Source organism: Cryptomeria japonica, chromosome 4 (assembly GCF_030272615.1).
Source record: "Cryptomeria japonica chromosome 4, Sugi_1.0, whole genome shotgun sequence".
Classification (NCBI taxonomy): Eukaryota; Viridiplantae; Streptophyta; class Pinopsida; order Cupressales; family Cupressaceae; genus Cryptomeria; species Cryptomeria japonica.
In genome coordinates, this window is record NC_081408.1 from 574,854,213 (window position 1) to 574,876,138 (window position 21,926).

The window sequence follows — 21,926 nt, forward strand, 5'->3', positions numbered from 1 at the left end:
ATGTCACAACTAATCTCAATTCCTATCTTAAAAATGATTTCTTTATCAATATTATTTAATTAATTTACCTCGAAATAAGCATTATTTATTCCCTTACACTCTTCAAATATCACTTTAATTACATATATTTATAAAAAAACTTACTAAGGTAAAAGTTAAACACGACACGGGAGTAACACATCAAGTCAACTTGATTCTTTAAGAGGCTATGGTGAGAGCTTGAAAAGCTTTCAATGTGAGTTGATATATGTCTTATTCAACTTTAATATGCCATCTTTTCAAGAAAAAATCATGTATTTACTCTTAACAAAAAAAAAGAATATTTTTATGGTTAAAAATTACATTCTAAAAATATCAAAAATTGTCACAAAACATCAAATAAACTTTATTAAATTAATTTAAAAATATTTGAAAATTCTTTAAATAAAATTGAACTTAGGAAAAAATAAATCTAAAGTAAATTAAATTTACTTATAAAATAAGTAAATGTATTAAAAACAAAAATTAATAAGAATAGAAGTAAAAACAATGTGAACCAGAGGCATAGGCAGTTCTGGACACTTGAACCCTGACAAATTCACGATATTTGAAAAAAACAGAGAGCCTGGACAACTGGACAGATAGGAAGAAGCCGCGTTAATGAACACCAGCACAAGCATGGGATGGCAGAGAAGCATTGGAAATGTAAGGTCATTTGTTTCTAATTCCATGGGAGGTTTAAGAGGCAGGACCAATCTGGCCTCTTGGATAGTCGCCGGCACACTTGCTTACTTCCTTTGGATCAAGCCCGAGCGGGAGATTCGCAGAAACCAGGAGGTTTTCTCTTCGAATCCTTTCCCTTTCTTGCGTTTTTTTTTTTCGTTATCACGACAGTTGAATTTAGTTGGAGACCATATTGTTACAGGCCAGGGCTGCTTTGGCTACAAATTCAGAACGTTATGTTGAGAAGCGACGGCCTATTCCCGATCCTCAGGTAACAGAAACAGATTCTTAGGGAAAATAATATGAAAAGGTCAATAATTTATAATTTCCTGCAATTTACAGGATACTGGACTAGTCTATGGTAAGGGAAAGCAGTCTGATACATCTGAGGGCTAGTTTGGCTGTGCATTGGAGAAAAAATATTGTAAGTCTTTGATATTGTACTGCTTCATTTCAAGTAGAGATTTTTTTATGTATTGTAAAAATTGTAATGAGACAAAGTTCAGTGAAATTCAAATTTGTGGATGATTAACCCATGCGAGGTTAAAGCTTGAGTTCTATTTTGCTTTAGGGTTTCGAGGTTAGGTGTTCGGTAAAGAAAATCTATTCTGTGACAGAGAAAAAAAATTCGTCATGCTGTTTCTGAAATTTGCATAAAGTTAACTGTTTTAGCTTTGATTTTGTGCTTCTTCATATTTACCTTCATTTTTCAAATCACCTTTTTTATTTTGCCTTAAATCTATATTTCTTTGCATTTTTGGTTTCTCTTATTTCTATTATGACTGCTTGATTTTTCTTGATTTCAGTAAAAAAATTCAAGGCTTTATTATAGAGAATGACTTTATGGAGACTATGACTGACGAAAGCTCCCCAGAATTTTACATTTCCTTCTTCTGTTTCTTCTGTATATTAGAGATTAAAGACCTAGCATTTTTAATTGCTTATTTTTTCACAACATTTTCAAATTTTTTATCTTCCTTGTGTGTCTTGAGGACAACTAGTTTGTAGGTTCGCTTAAGCTTCAAGTTCCATTCCCCAATTCTAATCTTTGGAGACGCCTAAAATGAGCACATTTGTAAACTTTTACACGTCAATAGGGCATTGATATCCCCTGCTTTAAAAAATTAAATTCAGCAAATACAAAAAATTCTGTGAAAGATCTGCTAAAATTTCACAGAAAGTGTGAATAAAGTAATTTAACGTTTTTCCTCAATTATTGGCTTGTATTACATGTAGATGGAAAGATCTTCTAGTGACATATAAAAAATGTTTCATCTCTAAAATTTTATATTAAACCGGATTCTGAAGTATTCTTGTAATATCAGTAATTTTTTATGCTGTGATAACTGTTGAAGCAATATTTTAGAGACCATATATCTTATGTACATTATCATTAGATGTCCACTCTCACTTCAGTGCAAGCTTCATTTGAGTCCTTTCCCTGTGTATTTCTAAAGCAATTGCCTTAAATCAAGCTTTTCTGAAAATGGACAATCTTTGGGATAATAGAGGTTTGGAGAACTTAGGTCAATACTAACTCAGTTTGGATTCTCATTTCTCAATCTGCTGTTCATCTGTGCCTAACTGTTTGTCTGGAGAAAGTTTATTGTCTTCAGAGTGATCATTAATAATTCTGCTACAGACTTCTGTCTATAATTATTCTACTACTCTTTTCACTTCTGTCCAAATTTCAACTTCTATTGAATTACCAAAGGTGATTCAATCTGATACTATTGTAGATCGCTGCATCTAGATTAGCTTCTTTGTTGGCTGCATGGTTTTTGGTGAATTTGACCCTGTAAACATGCTTAATGCTGCTATCTTGGAAGGAATTGAATATTTTGATGTTGTAATCGAGGATTCTTTTCAAGTGCTTGTTAGTTGTTGCCTCTTTTTTATTGCTCTGATAATTACTTATGAATCACTGTCAATGGTGATGCTATTCAGTCTTTTAGTATAGCAATAAAAAGTCTGTACAGAAGAGTGTCACCTTCTTCTCTGTTGTTGGTAGCATTGTAAGGGTTCATGATATATACAGAAGAATGTTTCCCTGATGATCTTATCCAACTTTGCTGGCCCCTTATTTATCTGGGTTGTCCTTAGATGAACCATCTGTTAATGTTATAGCTATGGTCGGATTCCTTCAGGCCGACATAGCAAATGTAAATGTGTGAATGGCCTGTCAGCCTTACACATTTAATAAGTTCAATTTCTATATATTGCTGACTTTGTATTTGAAAATAAAACAACATGTTTAAATATAAACCTGCCACCCTTGGTTAACAAGACGTGTTGATTAAAATGTAACCAATCTCTAATGAAGAGACGTGTTGGTTGGAAGTACTCATGATCGGGTATAAATCTAGTTTGTCTCCCTCTCTCATGTGGCATCGAATAAGTTCATTACAAGCAGATCGATTCCTTCACAGCAGTCCGCGTTTTATCTTCAGCAGGTTGATAATCATCTACAGCAGATCATTGATCAACAATATCCTTCAGCTGTTCGATATCATCTTCAGCATATCGTGGTTCGTCTTCGGCAGATTTATTCCTCCTTCAGCAAGTCGTGTTTCTCATATAAGGCAGACTGAATTTGTATTCCATTCTTTGGAAGTTAGGACTGCATTCACTGAGATCTAGGGTGAATCTCTTAGTCATATAAGCTTCAAAGTGTGAAGCATTTGTAAAGACATCTTGCTAATAAATTTCAAGACATTTGTTGCTGGGTTTTTCACCTTCAAGAGGAAGGTTTTCCCAGGGTATTTACTGTGCAATTGTGTTTGAATTACTGTCTATCTAATCTGATCATTAAAACTTAACATGGTATCAGAGCCATGGTGAAGTAGATCGTGATCAGATTTCTCTATAACTGCGAAGTTCTCTTTCATCTCTCTCCTTCAAGAAGAATCATCAAAGCCTCGAAAATGGTGAACGGTCTTAAAGTCGAGGATAGGCTTGAAGGTGCATCAAACTTCACTTCATGGAAGTTTAGAGTGCTTATCGCACTTGAAGAAAATGATCTTCTTCAGTTTGTGGAGGAAAAAGACTTATCCGAGCTAGAAGATCAAGAGGAGAAACTCCAATTCAAGAAGAATGCTATAAAAGCGAAAAAGATATTGATTGACTCCGTGAGGGATCACTTAGTGCCTCTCATTTCCAAGATGACACTACAAGAGACATGTTCCAGACCTTGGAAGGCCTATATGAGATCAACAACACAAGTAGGGCTCTAGCATTGAGGCAACAACTTCATCGAGTCAAGATGGCGAAAGGAGAATCAGTCATGTCATTCTTTATGAAGATCTCCGAACCAAGGGATCAACTAAGTGCTATTGGAGATCTAGTGGTTGATAAAGACCTTGTCATGTTGGCATTGAATGGCCTTCCTCATTCTTGGGAGCCATTTATTCAAAGTATAAGTGGGAGATCCAAATTGCCTAAGTTTGATTGTCTTCGTGCAAATTGCATCCAAGAAGATGTTAGAATCCAAGAACACTGAGAGAGGGGGGCGGGGGGGGGGGGGGTGAATCAGTGTTCTACCAGAATATTCAATTTTAACCTTATTAAAACATGCATACACCAACCGGTATACCGGTACATATAAGATTGAAAGAAGTAAAGCAACCAATAAGCCAATCACATAAATAAATACCATAACACACATAATTATACGTGGAAAACTTCAAAGAGGAAAAACCACGGTGGGATTTGTGACCTACAATATCAATCCACTGGCCATATGAAGAGATATTACAAAATATAGGGCCCTGCACTTGCAGGAAGGCTTACAACCTAGAGCATACTGCTCAATCACAAAAGGAGCCTCACTGACTACATACAAATCCAGACTACAATCCGGAGAAATGATTGAACTGCAAAGATAGCATCTTCTATGCCTGAATACAGTTCCGGTTAAGCTCTGTCTGTTCCGGTCTGAAACCCTAAACCCTTTACTAGAATACCCCTCACATACATGATCTCTCTCATATGTTTTGCATTACATAACATTATCCTATTCTCCTATCCATCCATATTTCAAAATGATCTAACCAACTGAACTATATACCCTTTACAATTTATCATGCCTTATGTTGGCTTACAAAGATGATTACAATATCAATATATGTGTCGGCTAGATAATATAAATACATGAATATCAAAAACAATTACCGATGCTGGATCCAAAAGATGTCGGCCTCCAATACCGATAACCTGATAAAAAACCATGTTGGCTTGCATTGCCGGTAACCAGAGAATTCCTTCCAACCTGCCGGTGCCGGTGTTGATGCCGGTGAAGTGTCTGTGAAGTGCCTGCCAGTACACAACTAACCCAAAATATGAAGCTGGAATAAATTACCATGTTGCCATCAATGGCAACATATTGAAAACCAACCAATTGAGTGTCAATTGCCAACAATCTCCCCCTTTGGCATTGATGAGAACACTCATGTGAAAAATGATCATGGTTTCCAACTGCCGGTTTCATCCTGAACTTGCTCCCCCTTGAGCTGAATATCCATCAATACAAAATACTCCATACTTCCATAGTTTTCCACCTATACTCCCCCTAATGTATACAACTGCGTTTTTCTTTTTCACATCAATATCACTCCCCCTTTGACATCAATGCCATCTAAAATACCCAAAAAGGTACCAAAAACCGAAAACCGGGACGAAGAATGAAAGACTGTACAATGAATATCCCAAAAATACCTTACTGGAGCTGAATATATTTGAAAATATCCGGATAAGCCTTCTCCAAAAGCTCAAGATAGGTGTCCCAACCTGATTTGAAAGTGCCGGAAATAGATACAAGTCCATTTAGCATATGGGCAAATGACTCTTTCCCATTAAGCTCTGCCGGTGTGGGCTTACCAACCAGATCTATACACTCCTTATTTACACTAAGTGAATCCAATCAGAGACTCACCAATCCTCTAAGACTTTTGGCTCTCCTTATGATTTTATTTTTTTCTTTCTCAAGAGCAAAAACTTGGGCTTCCAAAACCAAAATTTTAGCATCTATAGATGTAGTTAATGAATTCAATCCATCAAAAGAATTGGCTATACCTACAATCTCCTCCTGAATATCCTTAATCTTTTTATCTGTCTTAGCTGTGAGCAAACTTGTATTATAACATACTCTGTAGATATTAGTACACTGCCTCAATGCATTATCTGTCAATTTCAATTTATCATTAATCTTCTTCCTTTCAAACTCAATCACTTGATCAAATGTAGCTCTTTTTTCCTGTGTGAACCTCTCTAGTGCTTGCCGATTCGATATCTGCTGCAAGGACTGAACATCCTTTGAAATGTGTTCAGTGATTATCTTAAGCTTGCCGGATGGGCTCGCTTCATTACCAAATTTACACTCTAGGACAAGTCTATGCAAAACAGTGATACTCTGATCGATAACACCTTTATCCATAGATCCTTCATCATTTTTTGTGCAGCCATCATCATGAGTTCAGTAGAACTCATCTTGGTTATGCTTTTCTTTTCAACCTGCGAGGTGTCAATTGACAACAATGATGGACTCACTACTGGTTCCCTGCTGGATTCCTCTTTCTTCTCCTCTGATGATTTAACCTTATAGCTTCCTCACTTGCACCGGTGGCTTCGCCACTTGGTGCAGTCTCAATAACTGCCGGTTCCTCCCTAGGAACTTGTTGACGTGTATTTTGTACACCATCATACACAGAATAAAATACCAATAGGCATCTTATCCTCTCTTGAGAAAAAGTCTCTAACTGCTGAAGATTCGCATAAAGGATCAGTTAGGATGACTCCAAGGTTCCTTTTAGTAGGGTCTCTACATGTGGATAAGCTCGCCGTGGTATGATGTGATTTGCTGGAATCACAAGGGGACTTACATTTGGTGATTGAACTTCCGATCTGCTTTGCTGGACACAGGCTCTTACTAACTTAGATTTGAAAAAAATGAAAAAAGGATAAGGGCGAAGAGAGGATCTAATCCTAATACTAAGAATGTAGGAGCAATGACTTGATTTTTGATGAAACTCTAACTAGATCTTGTTTTGACATCAATGGAACATCTACACAAGGCTAGTGCGATCTTCTAAGGGAAGCTTTATGATGTTCAAATCATCACCGCAGGCATAGATACCATCCAAGTTGATGCATATCAATGAAGAAGCAACAAATTGAAATTGAGCTTAAGCTGAACGATTCTAGTTGACTACACAAGGCAAGTCTGCAATCAACAAACTGCTAGTAGTATGGATATACGAATTCCACCATCAATCAATCACATTTCCTCCATTCATCTAATCATCTACCATCTAAGATTGAAGACTCAACAAGAAACCATGCAAATTGCAAGAAAACGACATATTTCACCATTACTTCAATGAAAATGGAGTTTGTTTACAATCAATGGCAACAATTTCTTGCCTTGTCCTCCTATTCTACTCTAATTACTATTCTATCAACTATATTCTAACTCTTCCAACTATTTACATGCTATCTCTAACTTATTGCTAATTAGCCTTTACAAATGAAATGCCTGGGCTTATATAGTACCCACAATACAATTTGATGGCTTAGATCAATTCGAGATCAATGGCCAAGATTCAACAATGAAAACCCTAATTAGGGTTTGTTACAACCATTACATAACATTTAATGCTTGACCAATGACAAAATTGTATTGCTTGGACACATGTCCTCTTTAGAAAAATCGACCAATGGATAGCCGGGGTAGGTACATCGGAGTTTGCGCCACCTTCCATGAGTTAAGTACATTGAATCTGGACATGCTGAGGTGGACCTCACTGACTGGAGGAGTGATGACTAGGATGCCACCTCATCTGACACTTGTAGCTTGCTAGATATTCAATTTGATGTCGTTGAGAGGCTATCTTTAATTAACTCTTGTCCTAACTCCTTTTGTCCTTGATTTGCAGGATGATGTACCTCGCCTTGGAACGCTGGATTGAAAGAAGTTGCCCATGTCCTTACTTGATCGTCCTGGCGAAGACCGTCCTTGATCCGGCTTGATTTTCCTTGATGAGATCTCCATTTGATGCCTACACAACATTTCAAAATTAGAAACATGATTTTGCAATGAATAGCATAGATTAAATAAATTTTTAGGAAACTTCATAATAAATCCTTGAGTTATTATTTCCTAAAAAACGATTGAGCTAAGGGAAAACAAATTTTCAAAATTCAAAATTAAGGCAATGATGATCAAAATTCGAAATTAAAACAAGAGATCTTGCCATACCTCACTTAAGAGCTTAACTCTAAAATGCAAAATGAGGAATTTGCCTAGGCAAAATTTGAAATAAGATGGTCTTCAATGTGATCTCCTTTAAATGAACAATCCCTTTATCAATTCATCACCCTTGAGGATATCTTTGACATGGTCTTTGGCAAGTTCGCCCAACTTGAGACTAAGCTCGCACTCCTTTGATGATGTCTACGCCCTCCTCTTGAATGACAATTTCGCACCTCCTTTGTATTCTCCAAATCGCATGCTAATGAAGGATGTTAAATGATGATTTGAAATGAATAAACCACCTTCCCTTTATAGGCGCTTACCTTCATATTGATCTTAGGCCGAGTTTGGTAAATAAGACAAATTTAAAATAAACTTAAAAGGCCGACCCTTGTAAAATGAAACAAATTTTAAATCAAGCGCCCCATTTGATTTTTTATTAATTAATAATTAATTATTAAATGCCTTTATTATTTAAATTAATAAATTTCGATTTTTACAAAGGCAAAAATAATTAATAAATGAATACCATGCGCTATTTAAATGCTTTTAAATTAAATATCGATTTTCCTAGCATTTAAATAAATTTTAAAAATCTTTGTTTGAGTGCCAAATTTTGAAGATGAAAATATGTACCTCATCGCCCTGGTCCCTGACTGAGGGACAGGAGCGATCTACCTTCTTGGTCTTGATTCGTGCAATTTTGACGTCCAAAGTATTTATTTCCACGTTGAATTTGCCATTTTCGCTAGGATTTTCGAACTTGAGTGTCTTGCTTGTGTGAACGAGTGCCCTTTATGACCATTATCGCCCTGGTCCCTTGGAGAGGGACAGGAGTGATCCATCAATTTTTACTTGAAATTCTCCGTCCTTGATATCAACTTCTCCTTTATTACCTTTCAAACAACGCTTTGAACCCTTTGCAAGTCTGTTTTGTCATGATCTCCGAAGGAAAATGAGTGCTTTGGCAAATATCGCCCTGGTCCCTTCCTGAGGGACAGGAGCGATCCTAGTGTCCTGGCTCAAATTTGCAAACTTTTGATCTTCGTTCTTCGTTCATTGCCTTCCAAAGGACGTCCTTAACTTCGCCAATCCTTGCATTGTCTTGATTTTGAAGGAGCATGAGTGTTTTTAATGAAATCGCTTTGGTCCTTGTCCAAAGGACAGGAGCGATATAGACTCGTTAGCTTGATTGATAACATTTGGACGTTCCAAACTTTGATATATCACTTTCAAAAGACGCCTTGAACCTTGTATGACCTTGTGAAGCCTTGTCTTAACGTGATTTTTGCATGAATCGGTCAATACCTTCAACATCGCTCTGGTCCCTTCCTGAGGGACAGGAGCGAAGTTCAACATTTTGAGCTTGTCTTTACCTTGTTCAACTTGCAAATGTCTTCATCGTGTAGAATGAAGCCTTTTCGATTCCCTTGGATACCTGGGACGTGATCAACTTTCAAATTTCATGTCCTTATACAAGTATAAGTGACATTTCCTTCTATGTTTCTTCTTTCTTATACTTTAAGTTATATTCCATATATACTTTCAGGATGTTTGAGAGTGGTTTCAGACCTCCAGGAGTTATATTGCAAAATCTAGTTTTTTGAGGTTTTTCAGTTTCCAGACTTAGTCAAATTTCAGGATCAGGACATTCCAGACTTAGCCAAAATTCAGGATCAGGACCTCACTCAAGCCGGACTTGCTATCCATGTGATCCCCTCGGCGACGTTCAAAATGCAAAGGCTAGCTAACAAAACCCTAAAAAAACCCAAAGAACAAACCCTAAAAAGCAAAAAAAAAACATGGGTCCCCATTTGCAATGGGGCGATGTGTGAAAACGTCACAACAGAACTGTAACCTCATCCTATACATCTGTATCTGGAGGACTGTTGTCCTCAACATTAGTAACTTGTTCATTATCAACCTTTACACTCTCTGTATTTGCCGGTATCTCAACATTTGTCTGTACATTTGTATCTACCGGGAGTCAATATCCACTATCTTAATGTTTTTCAAAATTGAGGGTGAAGTATCTATAATACCTTTTCCTTTTCCTTCAACCGGGATGTCTGCAGTATTTGTCTTAGATTCCGGTGAAGTATAAAAACCACGGTTCTCTTCAAAGAACTTAACCCATGCCTTGTGGGTCTCCTTGATTATCTGATCGACCCTTCCTAACATAAGACTGATTATTCTATGCTTGCTGTTAAAGATTTTCCTATCTGCAACTTCAAGTGTCTTATCCATCTCCTCTAGAGCAATAGAAACACAAACAGATAACAACTCTTGAATCTTTATATGCTTGTACTCTTGCATTGTTGATATTCTTCTAGCATCTAACATATCATACAACTGTGCCGATATTTTGTCTTCAATTTCTAATAGGGCTTTCTTATAAATATCCAAATATAACAAAACTGCTTCCTCTGCTTATCTTTGTTCATCATTACCTAAATGTTCATAATAAAACTGTACATTCTTTAACATACCATCTTTAGTAATTTCATCAACTAACTCTGCACAAGTCTTTGGTGGAATAATAGTTACATTACCAGATTCAATTGCAATATCAATGCCATCCTTCTTCTTTCTCCTTCCAGTACCAGATGGGGCTAAAGGTGTTTCTTTAGGTGCTTTTCTCTGTGCCGGTACTTTGATAGTAACTTTCTTAATCGGTTGCTTCTTAGCCTCTATCTTAGTTTCTTCAGTTTTCTTCCTCAATACCCTTTTGAATGCCATGGGTGTGTCATCATCAGATGCAGACTCTGCTACAATAGGCTCAATGAATATTTCTGGTTCTTTCCTCTTCCTGCCTTTATCCGGAACAACATCAATCAATGCTTTGATGTCCTGTGAAACCTTTTCAACAAACTTACTGGCCTTACCTTCCCGCTTCTCTCTCTTCTTCCGGTTGAACTCAGTTTCAACCTCTTGTGTCTTTTGCTTAGCAGTGCCAAAGGTTTTTACAGTTTCATCTACCGGTGCATCAATTAGCATTTGTGCATAAGCATCAAGAATCTGTGCATCAACTTCATAACCCATTTCCTCAATCCAAATCTTCCGGGGCCTATCAGTTTCCATCAAAGTTTCATCTTTCTTGACCATGAAGCATATATCACTTGAATACTTCTCAACAATGTGCTTGGGAACCCTCATCCTAGAATTCATAGCCTTTTGAAATGCTTTAAAGTAACCCCATACTTTGTTATCTCTCTGACTACCTATTGATGTGTCTTTTGTACATGACCAAACACAGAATAAAATACCTAAAGGTACCTCATCCTCTCTTGAACAAAGTTTCTCGACTGCTGAAGATCTCACCGAAGGATCAGTCGGAGTAACTCCAAGCTTCTGATATGCAGGTTCTCTACGTGTGGATAAGCTCTTTGCGGTACGATGTGATTTTGTTGGAATCACAAGGGGACTTACATTTGACTGCCTGAGCATCTGATCTACTGGAACTCAAGTCCTATCTACTGGCTGGAAGATAAAGAAATATCAAAAGATGAAAGGCTCAAAAAGTCTACTCTTAAGACCTAGAATGCGAGAAGATGGATGAACGACTAGGTGGAGTCCTACTGGGCTGGGTCTCACCATCAGGCTGAACATTTCCACACCAACTCAGTGCGATCTTCTAAGGGATGCTTCAAATATATTCAAATCAGATACAATTAGATACTGATTATCATTCAAGTTAATGCATGAACAATAGACGTGTAACGACTTGAGACTAAGCTCATTCTATGCCAGTCGACCACGCAAGGCGCACTTACAGTTAGCAAGAGGCTAGTGGTTTGGACTAGGGGGATTCCATGCGAGTGCATTCAATAACTTCTTTCATTCAATCTAATCATTTATCATCTACAATGAAGATTCAACAGGAGACCATGCATATTGCAAAGAAACGACACATTTCACCATATCTTCAATGAAAAGGGGGTTCATTTACAATCAAGGCAACAATTTCTTGCCTTCTCTTCCTAATCTACTCTAATTGCTATTCTATTTGCTATTCTCTATTAATCAATCTCTGACTATTAACCTTTTACAAATGAGGAGCCAGGGTTTTCTATAGAGAACCCTTTACAAACAGACGACTCTGATTGACTTAGAACCAATGGCTAGGATTACAAGATAGAAACCCTAATTAGGGTTTGTTACAACAAACTTCCTTAGCCAATTAGAAAATTACATTTCAGGAGTGAGGACCAATAAGAAGCAGGGGTAGGTACATCGAAGTTTGTGCCGCCTTCGGTAAATTAGGTACATTGAATCTAGTCATGTTGAGGTGGACCAATCCGATTGGAAGAATTATGACTGGGATGCCACCTTGTCTAATGCTTGTGGCTTGGTTGATCCTCTTCTCTGTCTCAATTTGATGAATGGTGTACCTCTTTTACTTCCAAGTGCTTGATGAGGCTATCTTATCGTCAAGTCTTCCTTCTCCGGTAGCATACCTTGCCTTGAAGTGCTGGTGAAGCCTTTCTTTGTCATCTTGTGGTAGAATGAGGTCTTGAGGCTAACTTGAACTCCTTGAACACCCCTAGTCTTCCAACGCTTCAAAGCACCTTGAATCCTCCCTTTTTGCATGTGGAACGTCCTTGATGATGATGGACTAGAAGAGGTCGTCCTTGTCCCGACCTGGTCTTCTTTCATCTGCAAAACAAACCATAAGATGATTAAGGACACATAATATATTCATTCTAACATAGCATTTTCCACCTTAAATTATCAACAAGAGTTATCAAAATGAAGTTCTCTTGAAATCCTTCCCAGGGACATGCCCCATAAAATTTCGCCCTGGACCCTGGCCAAGGACAGGTGCTATTTAGGATTTCGCCTTGGACCCTTTGGAAGGGTCAGAAACGAAATTCTTGTTTAAGCTCAAATTCCATCATTTTATTGGTTCAAAATGCCTCCAAGACAAGCATACGCTATCTTTCTCTTGTCCAAAGCCTAGGAATCCATGTCTTGACCTTCATCATGAGTAAGTTAGGTAAAATTGAGAATTTCGCTCTGGACCCTTTGGAAGGGTCAGGAGCGAAATTCATTCTTTAGATCAAAATCCTTACCTCTTGGACTCGTAACCTATTCAAACACATGCCTATGGCCATCTTTAAGTCCAATTCACCTTGATCACTGCCCTGGCCTAGCACAAACTTGAAGGAAAAATGACATTTTGAGAATTTCGCTCTGGACCCTTTGGAAGGGTCAGGAGCGAAATTCAAGTTTTTCACTTGATATTTCATTTCCTTCACTCCAATCTATCTTGCAAGGCGAGAATACATCACTTTTCTTCCAATCATGCCATAGGGATCAAAGTTCTGGCTTTAATCAAGGGAAAAATAGGTGGTTTGAAGAATTTTGCCCTGGACCCTTTGGAAGGGTCAAGAGCGAAATTCATTTCTTGCTTGTTTTCCCTCATTCAACTCCATTCCTCTCACTTTGATCTTACTTGATTCTCACCTTCGGATCTATCTCTCAACATAACAACACTTGCTTTACCTCAAAATGGCTAAAAAGGAGAATTTCACTAAAAACAATGGCCGGGGACAGGACCTATTTAGGATTTCGCCCTGGACCCTTTGGAAGGGTCAGGAGCGAAATCCTTGCCCTAGCTCAAAATCTTGGCCATTGGTGGCCACAATCCATTCCAAGGCATGCCTAGGGGTCCTTCCAAGCTCAATCTACCTTGATCCACACTTAGCTTGACACAAAAATGAAAGGAAAAGGTGGATTTTAGGAATTTCGCTCTAGACCCTTTGGAAGGGTCAGGAGCGAAATTCACCTTCTTGAGCTTATTTCATCATTTTTCCACTTCAATTCACCTCAAAAGGGCAAGGACATATCAATCTATTCCTATCCAGGCCATAAAAACCAAGAACTTGACTTGTTTTGAAAGGGAAATAGGTGCTCTTAAGAATTTCGCTCTGGACCCTTTGGAAGGGTCAGGAGCGAAATTCTCCTTCTAGGCCAAAATCCTTCACATTTGGTGATCACTAGCAACTCAAAGCCATGCTTAAGGACATCTCCAATCCTAATTCACCCTAACCCACACTTGGCTTGGCACAAAATTGAGAAAAAGGGGAGGTTTTGGGGAATTTCGCTCTAGACCCTTTGGAAGGGTCAAGAGCGAAATTTCAACTCTAGGCTTGACTCTTCATCTTTTCAACTCCAATCTTCTTTGCAAGGTAAAAATACACCACTCTTCACCCAAGGAACAAGGTTTGGGGCCTAAACATGGAAGCAAAAGAGGTCTATCAAGAATTTCGCTCTGGACCCTTTGGAAGGGTCAGGAGTGAAATTCTTGTTCTAGGCAAGAACACATCAAAGTCTTTCCAACCATGCCACAAAACTCAAGAATTTGACCATCTCCAAGAAGAAAATATGAGTTTCCAAGAATTTCGCTCTGGACCCTTTGGAAGGGTCAAGAGCAAAATTCTAGTTTTAGGACAAAATCTTTCACATTTTTACATCCCATCACTTCAAAAGGCAAAGACATGCTAATCCACTTCCAAAATTTTCCAAGGAACTAGAATGATGGTCTAAACAAGGAAGAAAATGAGGTTTATGGAGAATTTCGTTCTGGACCCTTTGGAAGGGTCAGGAGCGAAATTTCCATTCTTGGAAAAACCTTCACTTTTCAATACTTCCAATCACTTCCTTAGGCAAGAACATATCAAAACCTTCACAACATGCCTTGGAAACTAAGACCTTGGTCTAATCCAGGAAGGAAAGCGTGTCTTCTAAGAATTTTGCTCTGGACCCTTTGGAAGGGTCAGGAGCGAAATTCATAAATTAGGTTGATTTCACACTCCATTGCCTCAATTCACCTTCTTTCAAAGGCTAGAATACCTCAAGGTCACTCCAACCATGCCTTAGAAGTCCAAAACTTGGCCATATCAAGGAAGATAGTGAAGGTTATGTGAATTTCGCTCTGGACCCTTTGGGAGGGTTAGGAGCGAAATTCCTACTTGGGCTCATTTCTCACCTTTTTCCTCCCTTTCTTGGCTTGAATATGACTTCTTAGGCTGCCTCCTACCATCATCAAGTAAAATTGCTCTCAAAGTGGCTTTTATTTCAAGGTCTAAGTGAGAAAATAAGGTCATTCAAGAATTTCGCTCCTGACCCTTCCCCTTTGGAAGGGTCAGGAGCGAAATTCATATTTAGGCTCAAATCTTGACTTCATTTCTCACATTTCTTCATCCAAACAAGTGTTTCGCCTTCAATAATGCCTGGGAATGAGTTAGTTCTAAGTTTGGGTCAAAGTAGAATGTCTTATGGAGAATTTCGCTCTGGACCCTTTGGAAGAGTCAGGAGCGAAATTGAAATTCGCTTTGGACCCTTTGGGAGGGTCAGGAGAGAAATTTGACATTTTGATCTCTCCGTCAGGATTCATATATGGAATATAACATTCAAGTATAAGAAACATTTCTTATACTTTAAGTAATATTCCATATATACTGTCAGGATGTTTGAGAGTGGTTTCGGACCTCCAGAAGTTATAATGCGAAATCTAGTTTTTTGAGGATTCTTCAATTTTCCAGACTTAGTCAAATTTCAGGATCAGGGAGACATTCTAGACTTAACCAAATTTCAGGGCATTTGAAGATTAGGATGACATTCTAGACTTCATCACTCACCAACTTGACCTAACTCAGACCTTCAAAGAGGATATTCACTCACCAAGCAAGACACAATTAGCAACAAGAGCAAAACCAGGCCCTAAGGAAGACTTTCAAAGAAACCCTAACCCGGAGCATCCATTGACTCACCTTTAGCTAAAACAAAGCCTGCTATCTTAGTGATCCCTCTGGCAACACTCAGAATGCAAAGGCTAATAGACAAAACCCTAAAAGACCTAAAAAAGAAAACCCTAGAAAGCAAAAAGTAGGGGTCCCCATTTGCAATGGGGCGATGTGTGAATACATCACAACACTACCCAATGTAGCAATAGACTGTTGTAATTGCCTCCCTACCAGGATATCGAATGCCCATTTTCTCTTCCCAAAACCGGGAGTCTCATTGATGAAAAATAGCATTAAACAGACAATTAGGTTACCATACTGGAATGTCCCTTTCTTTTCTCCTTTAATCTTTCCTAGGTTAATCAACAGTTCATCCAACATCCAACCACATAGATCTAACTTATCATTCTCCCTCATCATTTTATGAGCTGCGTAAATGCAGGAGCTAGAAACAAAATTCAGTCGGTTTGATTGAATTACTTTGTAACCAATGACCATGCTACCGAATTTGATATCTGTGTTGGTGATAGTACTGATCCTCATTGACCACCTGTCTGATGTTGCGCCGGTAATCTCGTTAACCTGATCATTTGAAACTTTCTTCTCTGGACGTTGTCTAACCTGCAGTAAACCGGTGATTGCCTTGATGGCCTCCTTCGTAATCTTATATGGTCTATCCAACCAGATAAACTCTCCAAGCACCCTGCTCAAAACATACCTAACGATTTCATCTTCAAATTCAGGAATATCCAGAATGTCGGTAAACCCTAAATCCACAATATGCTGGTATTCGGGCTTAATCTTCCAGAGTCTCCCATTAACTCATTCATGTACATGCTCTTGATATCAGTCGTTCCCAAATCCTCAATATGACAGTGAATGTAGGCTCTTACATCTTCAACATACACGACTCCTTCCAGAACATGGGAAAAAGTGCCAATCGAATCGTCTAGGGTAGCAACATGCGGATATCGCTTGAAAATCGGCTTGGGACGGTCCTTGACCTCAACAATAGTCGGATTTGCAACAAAGATATGTACAGATGTGTTGATGTGTGTTTTAGGCACATACCATTACAGAATAAATTACCAAGATAATTTACCCTCTCTTGAACAAAATCACCTTAGATGCTAAGAATGAGATCAACTAAAATGATTCCCAAGGTTTCTACATGTCAGGTCTTGACGAGTGGGTAACTCAATGGTCGATGTGAATTGCTGTGTTCACTTGGGGACTTACGCAAATGTTTGGATTATCATGAATGATGCGGAATAGGTGTGTTGACAACTTAAGATTTATCAATATGGCTTTGGATTTACACCTTACTAAAAAATGGGCAAAAGGAATAGGGTTCAGGAAATCTATTCTAAGCCTAGGAATGTAGGAAATGATGAATGGATTTAATGGAATCAAACCAGGCAAGGTCTCACAATCAGGTATTGACACAAGCTTAGTGCAATTGTCTAAGGTATACTTAAAGATTTTCAGGCTATCACCATCAAACGTTGACACCATCCAAGTTGATGCTTGTCAAGGGACGCGTAATAGTTGAAGTTAAGCTTACTTAAAATTCCAGTTGACCACACAAGGCACAGTTACCAATGGCAAGAGGCTATTGGTATGGATTAAGGATTCCACACAAATGAATTCAACAAATCTTCCACTCAATCTAACATACATGAAAATAAATTTTAATCAAAATTCTAATCTAACTTGGAGGAATTGAGAACCATGAATGCAAGTACAACACTTGAAGAGCAAAATCACCAACAATTGAACAATGATTAGGATTCAAATAGCTGTAAAATATACCAACAATTCTACAAAAACTCTCTCTTACAAATGAGAGACAAGGAGGCATATATAGAGTCTCTTACAAAATGGATGGCCCAGATTGATCCAAGATCAACAGTCGAGATTATGCCAACAAAACCCTAGAATTGCCGTAATTAGGGTTTACATAAAAAATGGTGCCACCAACATATGGCCCAATGAAAAGATACCTAGTCATCAAATAGGGAATCTTTCAGAAGATTCTTTCCTGCATCTCTCTCTCTCTCCTAGCATACTCCAAGAATCTAGCCAATATTGAATCTAACTCCTCCATGGAAATGCTAGGCAAGGTATCCTGTTGTAAATCAATCACGTCCAGTGAGTCCGAGCAAGCATTCAAAGTGTTCTCCCATTTTGGCATGAGCTTCTGCAAACTATGAACATGAATCAACAAAGAGACCAAGTCCTCTATCTGACTCTTCTTCAAAGAGTCCAACTGGCAAAAATACATAAATTTCATCTTGTCTCTTAATTCGTCTAAGTGTAAACCACTAGCATCACTAACATCAACACCCAATAATTCCTCAATCGAGGCAAGGATCTTCATGTGAATGTCTGAATTAATCCTTCCATCTCCATACAACTCGATTGGGCGTTCTCATAAGTTGATTTCTTTATGGCAAATGAACAATACCAGCCATGGAAATCATATCTGTTTCCACTGTGCACAATGTTCTCACTGACCAAGGTGGAATTAGGAATCTTCTTCAAAGCCTGGAGGCGTGGAATAGTCTTGTCTTGAATAGGCCAAAATTCTTTCCAAACTCCCTCCAAATACTGGATTCTGAATACAAGCCCTGTTGTCCTATCATATGCATGGAAAGACTGAGTAAAGAAATCATCTGCCTACTTTTTTGTATTCTCAATCCACTTTTCCACCTCTGAGAGTGTATCTCTCGCTGCCTCACAGTGTGAATGCATTCCATGGTCAACTGCAATAGGGGAAATAAGGGTGGGATCTTCACGCCTTGTCTCTGCAATATACTCTTTAAGTCTGATATTCTCTTCTCTGTACTTTTCTTTCTCCGCAATCTCTCTGTCTAACCTTGCATCGATTGCCTTGAGGTTTTCACCAACCTCCTGAAATTCTTGCTTTCTGGATGTACGACCAAGGGCAACTGAAGTGATCTGAAAATCCATAGGAGTAGCAATGTCCGCTGTCACGCCTGCAATAGGAACAACAATTTGCGCAATCCGCATTCCTGTTTCATCTCTAGCTATATGCGACAAAATCTCCGCTCTCTTGGGCTCTTTCTTCTTAGCACTCCTAGCTAGGTAGTCATCAATGTCGTCAATAGGCTGTACCTCTATCATTTGTTTACTTTTCTCCATACTTCTCATCAACCATTCAGGAATAGCGGCCATCTCCATACCATCATCGAGACATATTTCTCGATCAAGTCCTCTCAATGCCGAGATAACATCATCATTATCATCAACATTATTCTTGGTTCAATCATATACCTCATTTCCCAAACTAACTTCCAAAAGGACAGTAGGGGATCCCGACTGATCATCATTCTCATTAGGAGGTGCAGATGTCGCTGTGGCATGAAATTCCTGAGTATTCCCTGGTAGTATCACTGTGTTGGAACACTATTGAGTCTCTTTGTTCTGTTTTGTTGTTTCACTCACTTCGATTGATGAGACACTGGGAGGGGTTGAAGGAATGATAAGTGGAGGAATGATAGTCTTCTGTTTCTTCTTCACCTCCTCAATCTCCTTCCCTTTGGCCTTGACTTCTCCTGATGTGTTCTTCCTTCTCTTGGGACCTTGACTCTCTTTGTCTGCATGAATCCTGACATCATAGATAGTCCTCTGATCATCCTCGGAAGTAGACTCTTCCGGCTTCATCCTTTCATAAGTGAAGGGAACACCCATGTCAACTAACTTATTCATCTGTATATCTAACCATATGCGGGAGAAACTCAAGACCTCTCTCATCAATATATTCAGGTCAATTTCTTCTGACTCTGACCAATTAGGCAATAGGATTGTCTTCTTCATTTCACTCTCATACTGTGGATGTGTATGATCTCTATCATCTAATACCTTATCAGGAATGAGGAAAAGTCCACACTTCCTCATGAAATCCACTGACATTCTGGACCACATTCTTCTCTTTACTGCTTGCTCGTCCATCAAGTTGGCCCAATAATCTTCTATGTCAATTTTGTGAATGAACTTCTCTCCCCTGATCCTTTCGACCTTCTTGTCTGGATTGAATCTTTCTCTTTTCTTGTATGTAGCAAATCGGTAGAATGCAAGCTCCTCACTTGCAGTGCTGGTGGCTATGGCGAACTAGCAAACCTTTGATGTCTTCCCAACTGAAATAGGGAATGTCATGCCTGTCCTGTGCTTCTCTCTTTGAATAACATCGAACTCTAGAAGCTGTCTCACCACTTCCAACAAGATCATTCTGTTAGTCGGATACCTAGGAAGTCTGTAGGGTTCAGATTGAAACCCATGAATCCTTAGGTATGTGAAAGTGGGAAACTGTATATACCACGATCCATATTTCCTTATTAACTCCGTTGCCTCCTTGGACAATCTTCTGTGGATTCCGCCTTGCAACATCCGTGTGATGTACATAGTGAATGCATCATTCACTCTCTTATAGTTTTCAAATCTATACATGCTCAGCTGGGGGTAGCATTCATGACTCCCGAATTGTCCTTGCCCATTCCCAATTTCACCTTTACATATTAATCCTCGGTATGAAACAAACCGTGCAAGAAGGTATACTGGGTAAGAAGTCATGGCGAATGACTTGGACTGCTTTACATTCCTCAGCTGAAAATTCAAGTTGTCACTTATAATCTTGGACCAATTTACTAGTGTTCCTCTAAGACAATCCTGGATGAAGTAGAACATCCATCCATCAAATATTGCTCCCTGCAGCATCCCCATCACTCTGCTGAGTAGGAATATCAAATCACTATACTCCTCCTTACAATCGATATGCACATGAGTGTCTTAGAATGATGAGACCTAGGCTCAATCATCCACTCTTTGTTAATCAAATTCTTGCATACACCCACCTTCTTTGTGTGTCTTTCTGCATATTCCTCCTTGGTCACATCCTTCATGTTTGTTCCGCGTGGAATTCCGAACCCTTCTACAATAGCATCCTCTGAAAGGTAGGCAATGACAACGCCCTTATGAGTCTTGATCATTCTTGTGAGCGGATCGTAACATCGTGCACACTCTAGGATAAGCTCACTGCACTGTATGGACTGTGGAAATCCAACGGCATGGAAAATGCCACTCTTCATAATGTTTGCATAGGCTCGGGAAGGAACTTGATCTCCTACTCCGAATATTTGACGCTGCATCTGGTCGAGGTCTAGGAAATGCATGTTTGTATCAGTGATCTCCTTCCATCTGGATGAAATCTTAAGCTCTGGATAAAATCCACTCTCCAGCATCTTCAATAGTTCTTTCCTTTCCTTATATCCAGACTTTGACATCGCACCTGTACGGAGCTCGAAGTTAGACTTAGGAAAATAAATAATGCTCTTAATAAAATTCCCGACTTTCTAAAGATTTAGTTAATTAGAGCATGGAGTCAGGAAAATAATCCATACACTTGGTAAATTTTAGCAATTAAGTTCAAAACGTGACAATACTAAGGCATGGAAACCTTTCATAAAATTCATTGATACCTCCTTATGCTTAGAAAATATGCAAGCTAAAATGCAAAGGAGTATACCAGATTAATGATGACTAAGGAAAGGTGTGAAAGGTTGTGTTTTCACACAATGTATGTCTGGAGACACCTTCCGCAGTCAACAATGGAGGTCAACAACTCTGAAGACACCCTAAAAATCAGACTTTTAAAACATGTTGCAATCTTAAAAAATGTGTATAAACTTGATTTAAATTAGTTTTAATGATGAAAACAATCATATTTAGGAATGCAAGTGTGGCTAGTAAAAATTAAATTTATGAGGACAAGTCTGAAAATTGATTACTTCAGACTTACCAGCACCTTGCAAAGTAGTTAAAAATCCCTGAAAATGATGAAAAATGGCTAAGGAATCAGCTCCAAGCAAAATCGCCAAAATGGTTAGGTGACTGGAAATGAAAATTTCTGAGGACAACTGCCTAACAATGGAGTTTTTAGACCTGCAACAACGATAAGATGGTCTGAAAATGCACAGAAAACTCCACAAAACACCTCGAAATGTAAATTGCCTAAGTTGGAATTGGCTGGGCAATAAAAACTTAAGTCTGAAAATTAATGGGCAACCATTAATGGAGGTCAAATCTGAAGCAAACCTCAAATCTGAAGCGAATCAGTGAGTTGGAAATGATGGCAGCCACCAAGAATGCATGGAAATCATCAAAATGTGGCACCAAACCACTCTCAAACTAAAATCGAAATTTTCCCAGCT

At 38.6% G+C, this 21,926-nt stretch overlaps 1 protein-coding gene across 1 annotated transcript in view; it reads left to right on the forward strand.

Annotated features, from left to right (window-relative positions):
* The first annotated feature begins 505 nt into the window (after window positions 1-505).
* The window catches only part of LOC131071066 (uncharacterized), a 76,456-nt gene continuing 55,035 nt past the window's right edge, over window positions 506-21,926 (forward strand). The window contains exons 1-3 of the mRNA XM_058006760.2: window positions 506-816; window positions 905-973; window positions 1,045-1,126. Of these exons, the coding sequence (XP_057862743.1) occupies window positions 640-816; window positions 905-973; window positions 1,045-1,098 (300 nt within the window). The 5' untranslated portion in view covers window positions 506-639 and the 3' untranslated portion in view covers window positions 1,099-1,126. The remainder of the gene's footprint in view (window positions 817-904; window positions 974-1,044; window positions 1,127-21,926) is intronic.